This window comes from Filicampus tigris, chromosome 20, assembly GCF_054856515.1.
Source record: "Filicampus tigris isolate MCC_2025a chromosome 20, RoL_Ftig_1.0, whole genome shotgun sequence".
NCBI lineage: Eukaryota > Metazoa > Chordata > Actinopteri > Syngnathiformes > Syngnathidae > Filicampus > Filicampus tigris.
This window is the reverse complement of record NC_141236.1, coordinates 8,230,777-8,243,912: the sequence shown is the minus strand read 5'-3', so window position 1 is coordinate 8,243,912 and position 13,136 is coordinate 8,230,777. Positions and strand designations below refer to the sequence as shown.

The window sequence follows — 13,136 nt, the reverse complement described above, 5'->3', positions numbered from 1 at the left end:
CTTTTTCTTTTTTTGTGTTGTGTGGCCCAAATAGAGAAAAACAAATCAATAGGCGCTGTTTCTGCTGTTTTCTTTTCTCCGCTCGCCCGCTTCTGACCTTTTTGTCGACATACGCTTCCCTCGTGTTCGCTATACCCCAAACAACTCATGAGATGGAATGCAAATACTGACATTTGAGGCTCTTTTTTTATCATTAGGGTCCCCCAACAAAGACTTTTCCAAACTTTTTAGGTGACGCACAACCTCGTGGTAGACATGCCTATCAAAATTCACGTTGCAAGGTGACACTGACATCGGTGGCCGAATTTTTAAACGCAACTTTTTAGCGTTCTGTGTTTTATGGTGAGTCATTAAACGTTGCCGCCATGTTCTCCTGCCTCGCAATAATGACAATTCAAGATTCTGGAAATTCAGCGCCTTGTATTCAGTTTAAATTTGGCAGCAAAAAGACAAAATCTAAAAAAAAAAAGGGACCCCCCCAGAAATAGCCAAAAGTGGCGACTCTAGGATAGACATGCCTACCAAATTGAACATTGCTAGGAGAAAAGGACTTTGGGGGCCGAATTGTCAAACTCAATTTATTTGAGGATTACAGCTACAAAATGCTCTGCCCACAAAGTATGACAAAAACTAAACATTCTTGAAATTTAGAGTCGCCAATTGGTCTAGCGCATGTGGTGCAAATTTGGTACCAATCTGACAAAATCACTATGAAACGTCTGTCATCGAATGTCCGCTGGCTGTACGATAGCTGGAATGAGCCTAAAACATCCGCTGTGAAACCAAAATGGCTGACTTCCTGTGTCTTTTTGGGCATGGATTTTCAAGACTTTTTTTGTGGGTCTACTCATACTGGACATGCCTACCAAATTTCAGGCAGCTACGTGAAACTGGCTTTAGGGCTGCATTTTCAAACTCAACTTATTGAGATGAGTTCTGCATTTTATGGCAAATCATCCGATTTTGGTGCCGTGCATTGTTTTTTTTCCCCCGCAACATTTATTCCACAAGTAGTAAGACACTAAAGCAACCGAACTAACTAGCCTTTCAGACAAAAGTACTGCGACACACCTCCACCTCAAACACACCCACCAAGGAAGGAGACGCAAACTTTGCAGAAGGTGTTGAACTGGAACTTGTTGGCGGCTTCCAACAGCGTCTTTGCATTGGCCGAATCGATGACCAGCGAGCCCGTGTAGACAAACTCCAACAGCTGCTCCAGAACTTCGGCGCTGATATTGCTCATGCTCAGTTTCAACATCTCGCCGTTGCGCGTCTCCCCCGACGACCTGGTTCGACCAATCGCGGCAGAGAGAAAGAGAGAAATTGGGTTTGAGGGGGGGCGGGCTGTCCTGGCGCTCGGAGAGTAAGGTGAGACAAAGGGAAAGAATTTGGACATTTCTATTTATCTGAAACAAAATAGTAAATTCAGTGAATTTGCAAATAGCGAACAACAAATAGGCAGGAGATTGCCTACATATAAAACGATTATATATTACCTCCCCCAAGACCGGCAGGCATGAGGAGCGGAGTATGCGCTACCCGGGCCGGGGCTCGAATGACGGCGATTTGTCTATGCGGCGCTGGATGCCCGCGGGGGAGGTATTAGGGCGGTAAGTAACACCTCGCCACCCATGTTTAATGTCCCATGTGAAACAATAATCCACTCAAGGGCAAAATAAATGGAACGCCCCCTCCCACCCGCAAGCACTTTAACTCCCCTCCCTGCGGCCATGGACATATGAAAAGTGGTCGCTATTAAGATGGATGGAGGCCCTTTTCACGCGTCAATCAAGATTTGGTGTTTCTTTTATTTATTTATTTTTATTTGCTGCCGCTGGAGCCACTTTGTTGAATTGGAAAACATACGCATACGCAATTGATGCTGCGCTCAGGAAAACTGCCCGGCTCTGACTCAGAGGAAGTTGGATCCAGTGCAAAAATCACCGTAATCAGTCTTCGGGCAACGTATTCTGTATCGGTGATTCTCAAAGTGTGGTACTAGTACCACTAGTAGTACTCGGGCTCACCAAAGTGGTACTTGAAAGAATCGCTGGCCAAATACAGTTGAGTTGTATTTAACTTTCTAGTACAATTTTCCTATAGTTACGCGCAGTTTAAAATTACAGTGACTTGCAATAGAATCATTTTCATTTCTACACGACTGTATTTTAATGTTTGTCATTATGGGGGTACTTGGAGCTCTCACTATTTTTTTTTAGGCGTCACCCAATTAATCGCAGGTTGCTTTGGCCACGTGCTTAAACACTGGATATCAAATAAAAACCTCCTTTAAAGACATGTCATTATTCATAATAAATGAATTGGAAAAATACATATTAATGAGATCAATGAATAGAAAAAAAAGGAATAAATAGTCCATATTATGGGACGAAACAGCTAAATGAAGGTACTTTTTTTCCCTCACAACATTATAATGTAAATGCTCAGCGGACAATATTAAAGAGTGGGTGGTATGTGGCCGATGGCCCATTCCGTTGCCCACCCGCTGCTAAATTTAAGCGGGACAAACAAGACGAGACAACAGGATGGTGCGACGAGGGGAGGACAATAAAGTAAGAGAGGGAGAAAAGGGTGAGGCAGGGGTGAGACGGTTCTTCCACAGGGAGCCAGCAGCCATCCTTAACAGGGAGGGGATGTGTTGTTCCATAACTTTTCGATAAGAGATAACCCCAACCAACCACCTCCCCACCCCCACCAATAAAAAAAAAACACCACCATCACACCTGCAATAATATCCTGTAGTGTATGAACTCAAAGACATTAGTCGTCAATTGAAGCGCACTCAGGGAGGGAGGGGGAGTTGAGAAGGACATCCAAAAATAAATTTAAAAAATGAAAATGCATTTAATTGTCTCCGCATTGCTGCAAACACCCAAAGGCTTTTCTTATAAATTATATATATGTTTTTTTTTTTTTTTTTTTTTTTTTATGTTTTGTCCTCCTGCAAAGCAAAAAGCCACATAGCGTTATTGACCTTTATCCCGCACAAAGGCCTGCCTGCAGGGGGGGAGCGGAGGGAGGTGGGCAGGGGGGAAGAAAGAAAGGGAGGTAAGAGGGGAGGGTCAAAATGATGGAGGATGGAGTTAAGAGCTATAAATACAAAAAAGAAAAACGAGAAAAAAAAAAAAAAAAAAGAGCATCAGCCCGGTCAATTAGTGCAGCAGAAAGTGGCTTGAGCGGCCACGGAAAAACGTTAGGGAGCGTCTGAACAAAGGAGGCTAGCGTCTGATTGCGCCCGTGTGAAAAACGGAGGCGGGAGGACGGCGAGTGAGGAAGTGTCGAGATGAGCTACACTCGGGTTGGTGGAATCTGGTTGTGAAAAAAATTGCTACACTTTTCCGAGAGGGAGTGGAGAACGGAGGCCAAACACACAACACAAATATTACACATGCACACAACTTCACCACCACACACCGCCCAGACGGAATGATGAAAATGCAAAATATTGGCAGTTTAGCGCTGCCCACCCGTCTAGGATTCTTGATTTTGAAACCGATTGATTTTTTTGCTGCTGAGCGAAACTGACTTTGGGTGCTGAATTTGTAAAGTCAACCTGTTACGAGTTTTGCGGCTCGTCAAACTTTCACGCCGTGATACACAAGCTGACTTCCTGTGTCAATTCAGGTCAGAGTTTTGTGGGTCTAATCATGATGATGAGATGCCTACTAAATTTCATGTTACTCAATGAACTGGCTTTGGGGGGTCACATTTTCAAACTCAACTTACAAAGTATCAGACCTACATATTTCACCACATCCTGTACCCATTTAAATGGCCTTATTCCCATACTGTGCCTGCACAAAATTGCCTTGAATATGAAACGCAGCGAAGCGGTGACAGAAACTGCAGTCCAAATAAAAGCGTGAAGACTCATCTCGCTATTTGGGATAAACTAGAACAAAGACTATGACACTATAAATCTGAGGGGAATTGGACAAAGTCTCATCCCCCCCCCCCCCGGGGTGAGTCGAGCAGTGGGTTTCACGGAGCTAGAGAGGACAAACGTGTCAGACCAGCTCGGAGGCTTTTGCGCCGTGTGGTCGTAGCGATGCAGAAAATGTGGATGGATGCCATAAATTAAATGCCAAGCGAGCACGCTTATTGGAAAATGCTGATGGGTGAAATGGAATTACAGGCCATGATCTGTCAGCCTGCTCAGTGCACCGGCCCTTTAAGAGGTAATGTTTTTTTTTTTGAGGGGAGGAAATCGAAGGGGTGAATGCATGCTCACGTTGCATCCGTTGGGTATCACAGAAAAAAAAAAAAGTTAAAAAAATAAGGCTATATTTTATCGTTAAAAACAAGCAAAATAGTGCCAGAAAAATCTGATGCAGTATTTTAAGATTAATTAAAGTTACATTAAAAAAATATATCCTTCCTTTTCCTTGGAGGACTTTGTGCTTTAGTAAAGATATCAGGAATTGGGAACTAAATCTCCCAGTTAGAAACCAACAAAAGTGAAAGCTGTTCCATGAACTTCATTAGGCATAACAACTAGTTGAACAAATGTCGTTTTCTCCAGGGCGGTGGCAAAATGAGCCAAATGTCTCTTGTAAGCCAACGAGCATGAAACGTGGCAAGAAGTTATGACAGCAGATGAAAGCACACCCGCAATCAATTAAGTGATTCACGAGCGTGTGGGGCTTATTCAACTGTCAAGCTCAGGTATGTTTTGGGGGCTTCGCACCTTCACGCATAAATGATGGGCCCGCAACCCAGATAAGAAGCCCGCAGGAGACACCGAGTGATGGACAACAGCTCAACCGCCCACCGACCGCCAGGGCCCGTCGCGAGGGTTACCGGCCCGCGTCAAGGTCAAAGGCAGACTCTTGTATCGGCGCGCTGTCAGTGGCACATGCGGCTGCCAAAGACAGACACAAGCTCTTGTCTGTTTCTCCGTCGCCTGTCTGAATTTGAAGTGTACAGCGGAACCTCCAATTTTGGATATGGCGAGATATGACGCTGGCCACAGAAAAGCTAGACTTGACCATGAGTACAAGATTAGATGAGAAAAATCTCAATTAATTTTGGCCACAAAAAGGCAACATTTTACAATGAATTGAATTTTCGAACCTAAATGTTGTAGTTAACCATAAGTTATGAATTCAAATAGATACATTTCCATTACATTTCATCCCCCAAAATTTGAACATAAATTACAAATAAAATGGAAATAAACTGACATAACATTGACTCAAAAATGCTTCATTCCAGGATGATGCAAAAATTACATAAAAAAGTGACATTTTGTCCCAAAAATGGATATTTGTCACATATTTCCTGTTAAAATTGAAAAAAAAGCAAATGTTTCTCCACCAAAATGTTATATTCTACAAAATAAAATACATATGAAATGCAGTATTGCCACAAAATGTTATATTTATAAAAAGAGAAATTCAAAATTCGCCGACAAAAATGCTATAGTTCAGTATAAATTAAAACATTAATTTGATCATTAACTGCAAAATAAATTTGATAAATTGCAATTACATTTCTAGACAAAAACGCAATATTTTTAGCGTAAATTAAAAAATATTTTGGAACAAAAGCTTAAAGCGTAAGGAACAAGTGATAAAAAGATGCCAAAGAAAAAGCTAAATACGTGACGGGCCTTTAAAAGTTCCGCTGAAACTAAGTAATAAATTGACCGAGCACACGCAAGGTGGCGATGGCGCCGGCGGTGGGCGGCTGCTAAGCAGCGCGTTTACGAGCTTGCCATGGCCGCGGGGCAAACGATGCTAACCCCCCCTTAGGTGCCGCCCCGATGTATTTGCTTTTGTCTCGGCACTTATGCAATCCTGCCACGTAAAGGCGGCGAGAAGTGGAACCACTTTGGCTCCCGAGGAAGTGTTAGTCAAGCTGAAAACACCTGCAAGGATAAGCCAGGATGAGGACATTTGGGATGTATGGAATTTCTAATCAAAGACGTGATCTGAGTTATCTGACTGTTGCACGCGCGCATGCACGCACACGGAGACCAAAGAAAAATGGAGTTTAAATGACAGACAGTGGGGGGTGTTGTTACCCAAACTAAATCTGCCAACAAGCCATACTGCACATGCGTTGCGTGAATCAGCTGCCGTCTTGACAATTTCACAAACGTGATACAAATTTAATACAAAATATTGCTTCCCCTTGTTCATTCTAACCATCACCCCGAATTTTATTTTGGAAATTCATGCGTCGCAATAAAAGGCAAAACCCAAGTAGGTTGAATTTGAAAATTCATCCCCCAAAGTCAGGTTAATTTAGCAGCAGGAAGTCTGGTTGGTTTAGAAAGTCTCAAGAATCCACGCCCAAAAATGCACAGGAAGGCTTCCATTTTGCTCTGAAGAATCTATTTTATAGTCCATATGGGCTACTTCCAAAGGGGCCTGAAAGACAAACTCCCCGTAGAGATTTTGTCAGCTTACTAACAAATTCCCAGATTTTTAGCCACGGCGTGTAGGCAGATGGCGGCGGCAAAGTTTGATGACCGCCATCAAATATGAAACTCAAATAACTCAAACCCACAAGGTCAGAGCTCGAGCAATACATACTCGAATGGAATAATTCTATTCCAATTTCCGCCAAACTGCTGTTTAAGTAACCACAGGGAGAACACGTCGTGCGAATACAAGAATGGCAGATGGCGTTCGCTGCTTTTCGCCGACACTCTCAAGCGCCTTAGTTTACAATTACATGAAGCAACGTCTTTTTTTTTTTTTTTTTTTTTTTTTTTCCTATGGCAGAAATACTATACGGTTGTCTCATTTGGGCCCTTAAAAACAATCCCTCGGTCGTGAAACATTTGCACTGCTCGTTAAAATGGAAATGTGGTTAAAATGGTGCGGTGAGGGAGGGGGGGGGGGTTGCAAGAGATGACGTGTTGTTGACCTTTATCTCCAGATTCAGATACATTCATTTCAGTGTGGGAGTGAGGGGGGAGAGAAGGAAGGAATGGCTGCTGGCCCTGCGCTAGAACCAACAACAAAAAACAAAAAACAAAAAAAAAAACGTCTTCACGCACCTGCAAGAAAGATTGAAAGAAAGAACAGAAAGAGAAAGAGGTCTGGGGGGTAGATTGGAGCTAAGTGGGGTTAGGAAAGCGACACAAATGTGCCCTACAAAAGAGAACAGGTGGGATCAAGGAGGAGGAGTGCTGTCAGGAAAAGGCAAACCTTTTGACCAGGTCCTTGAAATACAAGCTGCAGGAAGCTAGAACATTTTGGTGGACTTCAAACTCTTTGCCTTCAACAATTATTTTCAGGTCTGTAAACTCTTTCACTCGCCGCTGCTGGTTGAGCTCCTTCAACATCTCTGCGGAGGAAAAAAAAAAAAAAAAAGAAGGAGAAGAAGAAAAAAGAAGGAGAAGAAGAACAGACAGTGACATATTTTAGGTTTAGACGTTGTTTTGTTTGATTTGCAGGACAGACATGAGCATCAACAGCTTGACACAGAGAAGAAACACTGAACGATACCATGTCATATTGCAGGGAGATCAAGTTGGCGATGTCAAAACAAAGGAACACGGAGTTAGCTCACCTGTTTGCAATGCTAAAAAAAAAAAAATGAGAAAGAAAAAATAATGAAAATAAATGTGATCTCACAAGAATCTATTGGGAAATTCCACCAAAAATGAAATGTGGGATTCTCTAAAGAAATCCACAATTTTCCTAAAAAGAGTGTTTTTGTATAAATACACAAAAACGTTTATGATGCTGAAAAAAAAGTGAAAAACATCATAAATTGTACTAAAAAAATTGTATTTTCAAAAACTGGAAGATTTTTAATTTTAACCCCAAAAATGTCTGTTTCTGACTAATAACAACGTGCTACTTTTGTTACAAAATCAAATTTTCGTAGAAATACCACTTTAGAAGCAACAGTGAAGAATTGACATGTATACAATTAGCGTACTAGTTTACGATGCTGCTAAAAAAGAAAAATATCAAACATCCAAATTCCAACAAAATTCCGATGTTCATGGAATTAGCTCAGCTCTTTGATAAATAAAGGACTCAAAATTGTAGTGGGACACTTTTTCACACAAATTCCAACTAAATTCTCACAAGAGTACTCCAAATATAATGTTCGTTGATTTTTTTTCATCCAAGGCATCATACTTTGGGTCCGTGTTACAACTGTGTCACAATTGTCAGCTTCCTATTGTACAAATTCCCACTAAATTGTTACTCATCATCATAGCCACAGTTAACTAGCACTTAGATTAACCAAATGAACAAGGTGACCCTTGAAATGTATAAGGAAATTAAAAAAATAGTATTTTAGTACTACACTATACTTATTTTTAGTACTACATTAGTACTAAAAAAAAAATCAAAAAATCAAAAACAAAAAAAACAAAAAAAATCGAAGGAAATCCTCCGAAATTCTTGGCAATGCAACAACGACAGCCGAATTGGGAAGGAGTCAGACTCGGAGCAAACTGATGCAAATTTGGTGTTGTAGCGCCTCGTTGGACCAACTGTGGCGTCGGGTCGGAGGCGCTTGTTTTCCTGGCATCTTAATGAGGCGCCATGAGGGGATGCTGAGAGGGAAAGTCAGCGGGAAGTGGGGTGAAGTGGGGCGGGGGGACGTCATGTTTTTGCAATCCAGAAGGCCACTTTGAGAACATACACAAGCCATAACATGAGCTATAACGATTATGGACACTTTTCTTGTGCCGTTAAAGCTTTTCATTGCCAGTGCCGGCTGCGAAGGACGCTTCATTCGACAATCGGAACATTTGGTAAACTGTGGGGTTTGCAATGCACAAAGGGCAATTCCTGCAACGTATAGTACGCAGAAAACAGCAGAGGTGGCAAAAGTTAATCACTTACGTAAACAGAAGTACTGGTACTTGTGTAAAAAAAAAAAAGATTCTGGGAACTGATTAAACGCCGTTACCCAGGTAAAGGTCGACCCGAAGATCTCAATCAATCCAAATCTCAACCACAGTTGACTTTACCTCGTTCTGTTGACATGGTTTTTACATTGTGCCGTATGGAGCGGTTGAAAAAAAAATCATGTAGCCAATTTTTTTTTTTTTTTTTTTTTCTTTTTACAAAATAGGGTTGGTAGTTATCTGTTTCCAAATGTGGCGAGTAAAGCTCAAATGTGGTCAGAAAAATAAGTACTTAACGTACGGATCCAGAAAGCTACTTATTGTGAGTACAGTAACAAAGTAATCTTTAATTTACTGTTAGCATGCTAACAGCTGCCCCAACGGCTGTGAAGCGTGATTGACCTGGCAACCACCTAAATGGGGTGTGGTAGTTTTCTGGATCAGCTTTCCTGGTTATATTTCAATGCATGTTGGTGTGCCTACAGTTTTTTTTTTTTTTTTGTGGTTTCAATCACTGATCACCCTAAAAAAGTAGACCTGACATGGAGGGAGCAAAATATATTAGCAATTCCTCTTCACAAGCAATCTGAAAAAAGACCTCCATGACCAAGGTCACAATAGCCTCAGTCAGTGGAGTGCCCGTCACCAACGATAACATTGGTATGGTATTATGTATTAGGAATGTACATAAATAGAGTATAGAAAGTGTCCTTGGGTCTCATAAAAGAACATTCCGTTTTATCATGTCCGTCCAAGAACTCCAAAAGAGTCCAGCAGTTGAACTGGGTCATTGTTTTGTGACTATTACTAATGTCTTGCCTCAGAGTTTTCTTTGGGAATTTTTGTGTGCATACGCGCTTGATGGTTGGCTACATGTGTTTTGAAAGTGATTGTTCGGTTCACATTTGATTCGGTAAGGCAGCGATCACAATCCACTTGCGCTGAGGCGCATTAGTGTACTGTGAGTGATCATCAGACGTGCCTCGGGAAACGATCCAGTTTCACTCCGTTGACCCAAAAATGATTTGCCGTTTGTCTTCATCTGTCTATGCCAGCGACATATAGTGGCAGGAAGAACAATTAAATGCTCTTTAACTAGATGGCATAAGAGACAATTAACCTGTGTATTCACCTGTCGCCATCCACACAACTGATTAATAGCTTTGTAGTGGACTAAACGGGCCCAGATTTCACACTGACTAAATGCATTTTGTGAGTAAATTGAGACAATAATCGTCATTATTTTAGCATATATACTTTTGTGTGACATTTTGTTTGGTGGTGTGCTATGAGATTTTTCTCAAGTAAATCGCGTGCCTTGGATTAATAAGGTTGGGAAACACTGAAGTGATGGAACAAAATTCAGAAAATAACAGATGCGACGTGATAAGATACCTAAAAATTTGTCAAAACACTGTCAAAATGTGATTGCAACTAGTACATCACAAATATTTTGGGAAAATTGGATGATGGGTACTGGGGAAATTGTTTTTGAAATTGAGCCTTTTTGGGGGACTTTTTCAGGCTCAAATTGGTCATTTTGTTGTTAAAATATTACGTTTAAACAAAGTACTGCATGTTAATGTACTTCTGTTTAAAAAGGACATATGGTACATTAAAAAAAAAATCTCAAATTTTTAGAGGGGCTGGGATATCAAAATTACTTTGACGTTTCAAACTGCATCATTTGCACTACAAACTCGATTTAAATGGCACAAATGTCACATTATTAATGAGGAGAGCAGTGTCGATAGTAGTAGTAATTGGTCAGGTACAGTTTTTTTTCCCCTCCTGTTAAATTATTTATGTGAATTCTAGGAGTTCGAAGTTTTTTAAATTCCACAACGATGGCAGCCACTCACAACACATTTGATCTTTTGTGTTAACATGAAGAGAATCAATGTCAAACAAAACAGAAAAACCGAAAACTGCAAGCGGTAAATTCTGAAAAATATCACTTTAACTCTTTTATTTTGAGGAAAGTGCAGCAACGGTGACTTTTCTCAATTTTAGGAAATGAACCACACGGACAAGTGCAAACTCAACAGCTTGAATGATAAATGATATAAAAAACACGGCAACCTGTTTCTAACTTTAAAACGTTGCTAGCGGCAACCCGAGACATTTCAGTGAATCTTTCGTCCAAATACAAATACATGTACCGTTATAGTCGTAAAGGAAAATGATAGGATTTAACGTAAGGATGGTTCTCGACATCTTCCGACTGGATGCGCAGCTGCATCCCTTTTAGGGATCCGTCACCCACTCCTTGAAACACAAAAGCATTCCACTCCAGCTCTTCTTGTCAGCGGGCCAACCCTGACGACTGTCAGCGCTTCCCGACAGTGAATCGTTTGGACTCTCCTGCAAAAAACGATATGGCTCTCGCCTCCAATCATCCGTGCCGCATGACACCCCTTTACACTGTGAATAGAGCCCCCTTGAGTGGGCGGAGCGGGGGTCCGGGGAACAGACAAAGGCCGCCTCCCTCGGAGCCACGCAGACACACCTGAATGCCTGACGGAGGAGCTAATCGTGGCTTCCAAGGGGAGTAGTCGGGTGGGAGGATTTGCCCTGGAACAACCCGTGAAACTACAAATGGCGTACCCCATTCTTCAGTGCGGGGGGACGCCAAACCTACGTCTCAATATGAGAGAGATGCCCTGAGGGACGTCAAGTGGAGTAACAAAGACCTACGCTAGATCTCGCGGTTGGGTCGTCGGGCGGACGAGTTCACAACAGGAGCGGCCCATTCCTGATTGGTTGCGACTCGGCCTAGTAACGCCGTCTAAGTCCAATCGGGGTACTCGGGTACGCCAGCCAATCAGTGGGCGCCAACGCTTCGCCAATACCAAAAAAAAAAATGACGTGCCAGGACGCGATAGGTCACTTGGAAAGGCTGCTCCATTGGTTGCCGATCTGGGAGCCATTTTGAAGTTCGGCACAGGTTTGACAGCAGCGGGGGTGTTTCCGCCATTTTGTCGTCAAGGCAAACATTTCGGTGGGCTTTGCCGTCACAAAGTGATATTAATATCACTTATCAGTATCAGGAATTGGTCTTAGAAAAATAATAAAAATAAATAAATGCAGTTTTTTTTTTTACCAGAATCATTTTTGCCACAGTATTTGCAACATATATTTTTTTGAATATATTTTTAGCGGTATTATCCCATAAACCACAAAAACAATTCATTTTTACGTTTCTTTTTCCCATAATATTAGCAACAAGTCTACAAAAAAAACCTCTATATATTTTGAATATATTTAGATTTATTAACGTCCTATAAACAACAAAAACTCCAATTGAATAATCTATTAATTAAGAGTTGTTTTTCCATCATTCTATTTAACCAAACAATTAAAAAAAACGTGTTAAAAAGGGGAAAAGAGAAAGAAAGAACAACAATGTGCTTGTTCTGACGCTTTTGTTCTCTTTTAAAGATTCAATAGTAAAACGTTGCTTGCTTAATTGGCCGGAAAACAAACCAGCACCATGAGCCGATCAATAATTCAAGATAGAACTCGGCGATAATGTTTTTATTCAGAGCGTAAAGACACAGGAGCATGTTTTATGACGTACATTAAAAATTTAATTAAATCAATGTATTAAAGTATTTATGCTGCATGCTCTGTTTTCGAAGCAAGAAAATCAAGCATATACAGTTTATTTTTCAAAACAAAAATACAATTTACTTTGTAAATTACTGGTAAATCATTTTGATTCTACAAAGTAAATGGTGAAAACAAAGCTCGTCTTTGAGTCGTTCTACGGTATATTTAAAAAATAATTACAAGGTGTATTGTAGTTTACATGTTCAAATATAATGGCAAATACATGCGGTTTTTTTTTGCAAATTGAAAGACTAAAAAATGCAATTAATGTTAAAATAAATATAACATTCAAAGACCTTTCAGAAAAGTCATAAAAATAAGATGTCTATTTTTTATTTTAAAGGAACCTTTTTGCAGGCTTTTGGGGTTAAAATTAAAGTGAATTAAATAAAACACAAAAAAATTGTCAAGATGAATAAATTCATAAATATGAATATACCATATATTAACATCAATTTTAATGTTATTTGAACTAATTTACATGCTTTCCTAGAGAAACAGCAGGAAGCCACTAGAATGAATAATTTACTTAGTTTAAAAATACATTCATTAAATACACAAATGATAAACTCATAAAGTACAAGTACAGAGGAAAATCTGTCAATTTCAAAGTATTTTGATTTTTGTTTGCTGATAAAGATACTAATTATAATTTGAATGTCATTAAATCAGA

The 13,136-nt window shown here is 40.5% G+C and overlaps 1 protein-coding gene across 4 annotated transcripts in view; it reads right to left on the bottom strand.

The window, feature by feature from the left end:
- The window catches only part of klhl29 (kelch-like family member 29), a 145,283-nt gene that overhangs the window by 35,478 nt on the left and 96,669 nt on the right, over positions 1-13,136 (bottom strand). For all 4 annotated transcript variants that reach the window (XM_086019341.1, XM_086019339.1, XM_086019342.1 and 1 more), the window contains 2 exons: positions 7,185-7,323; positions 1,093-1,289 (listed from right to left, as the gene is read on the bottom strand). In XM_086019341.1, coding sequence (XP_085875467.1) covers positions 1,093-1,289; positions 7,185-7,323 — 336 coding nt within the window. The remainder of the gene's footprint in view (positions 1-1,092; positions 1,290-7,184; positions 7,324-13,136) is intronic.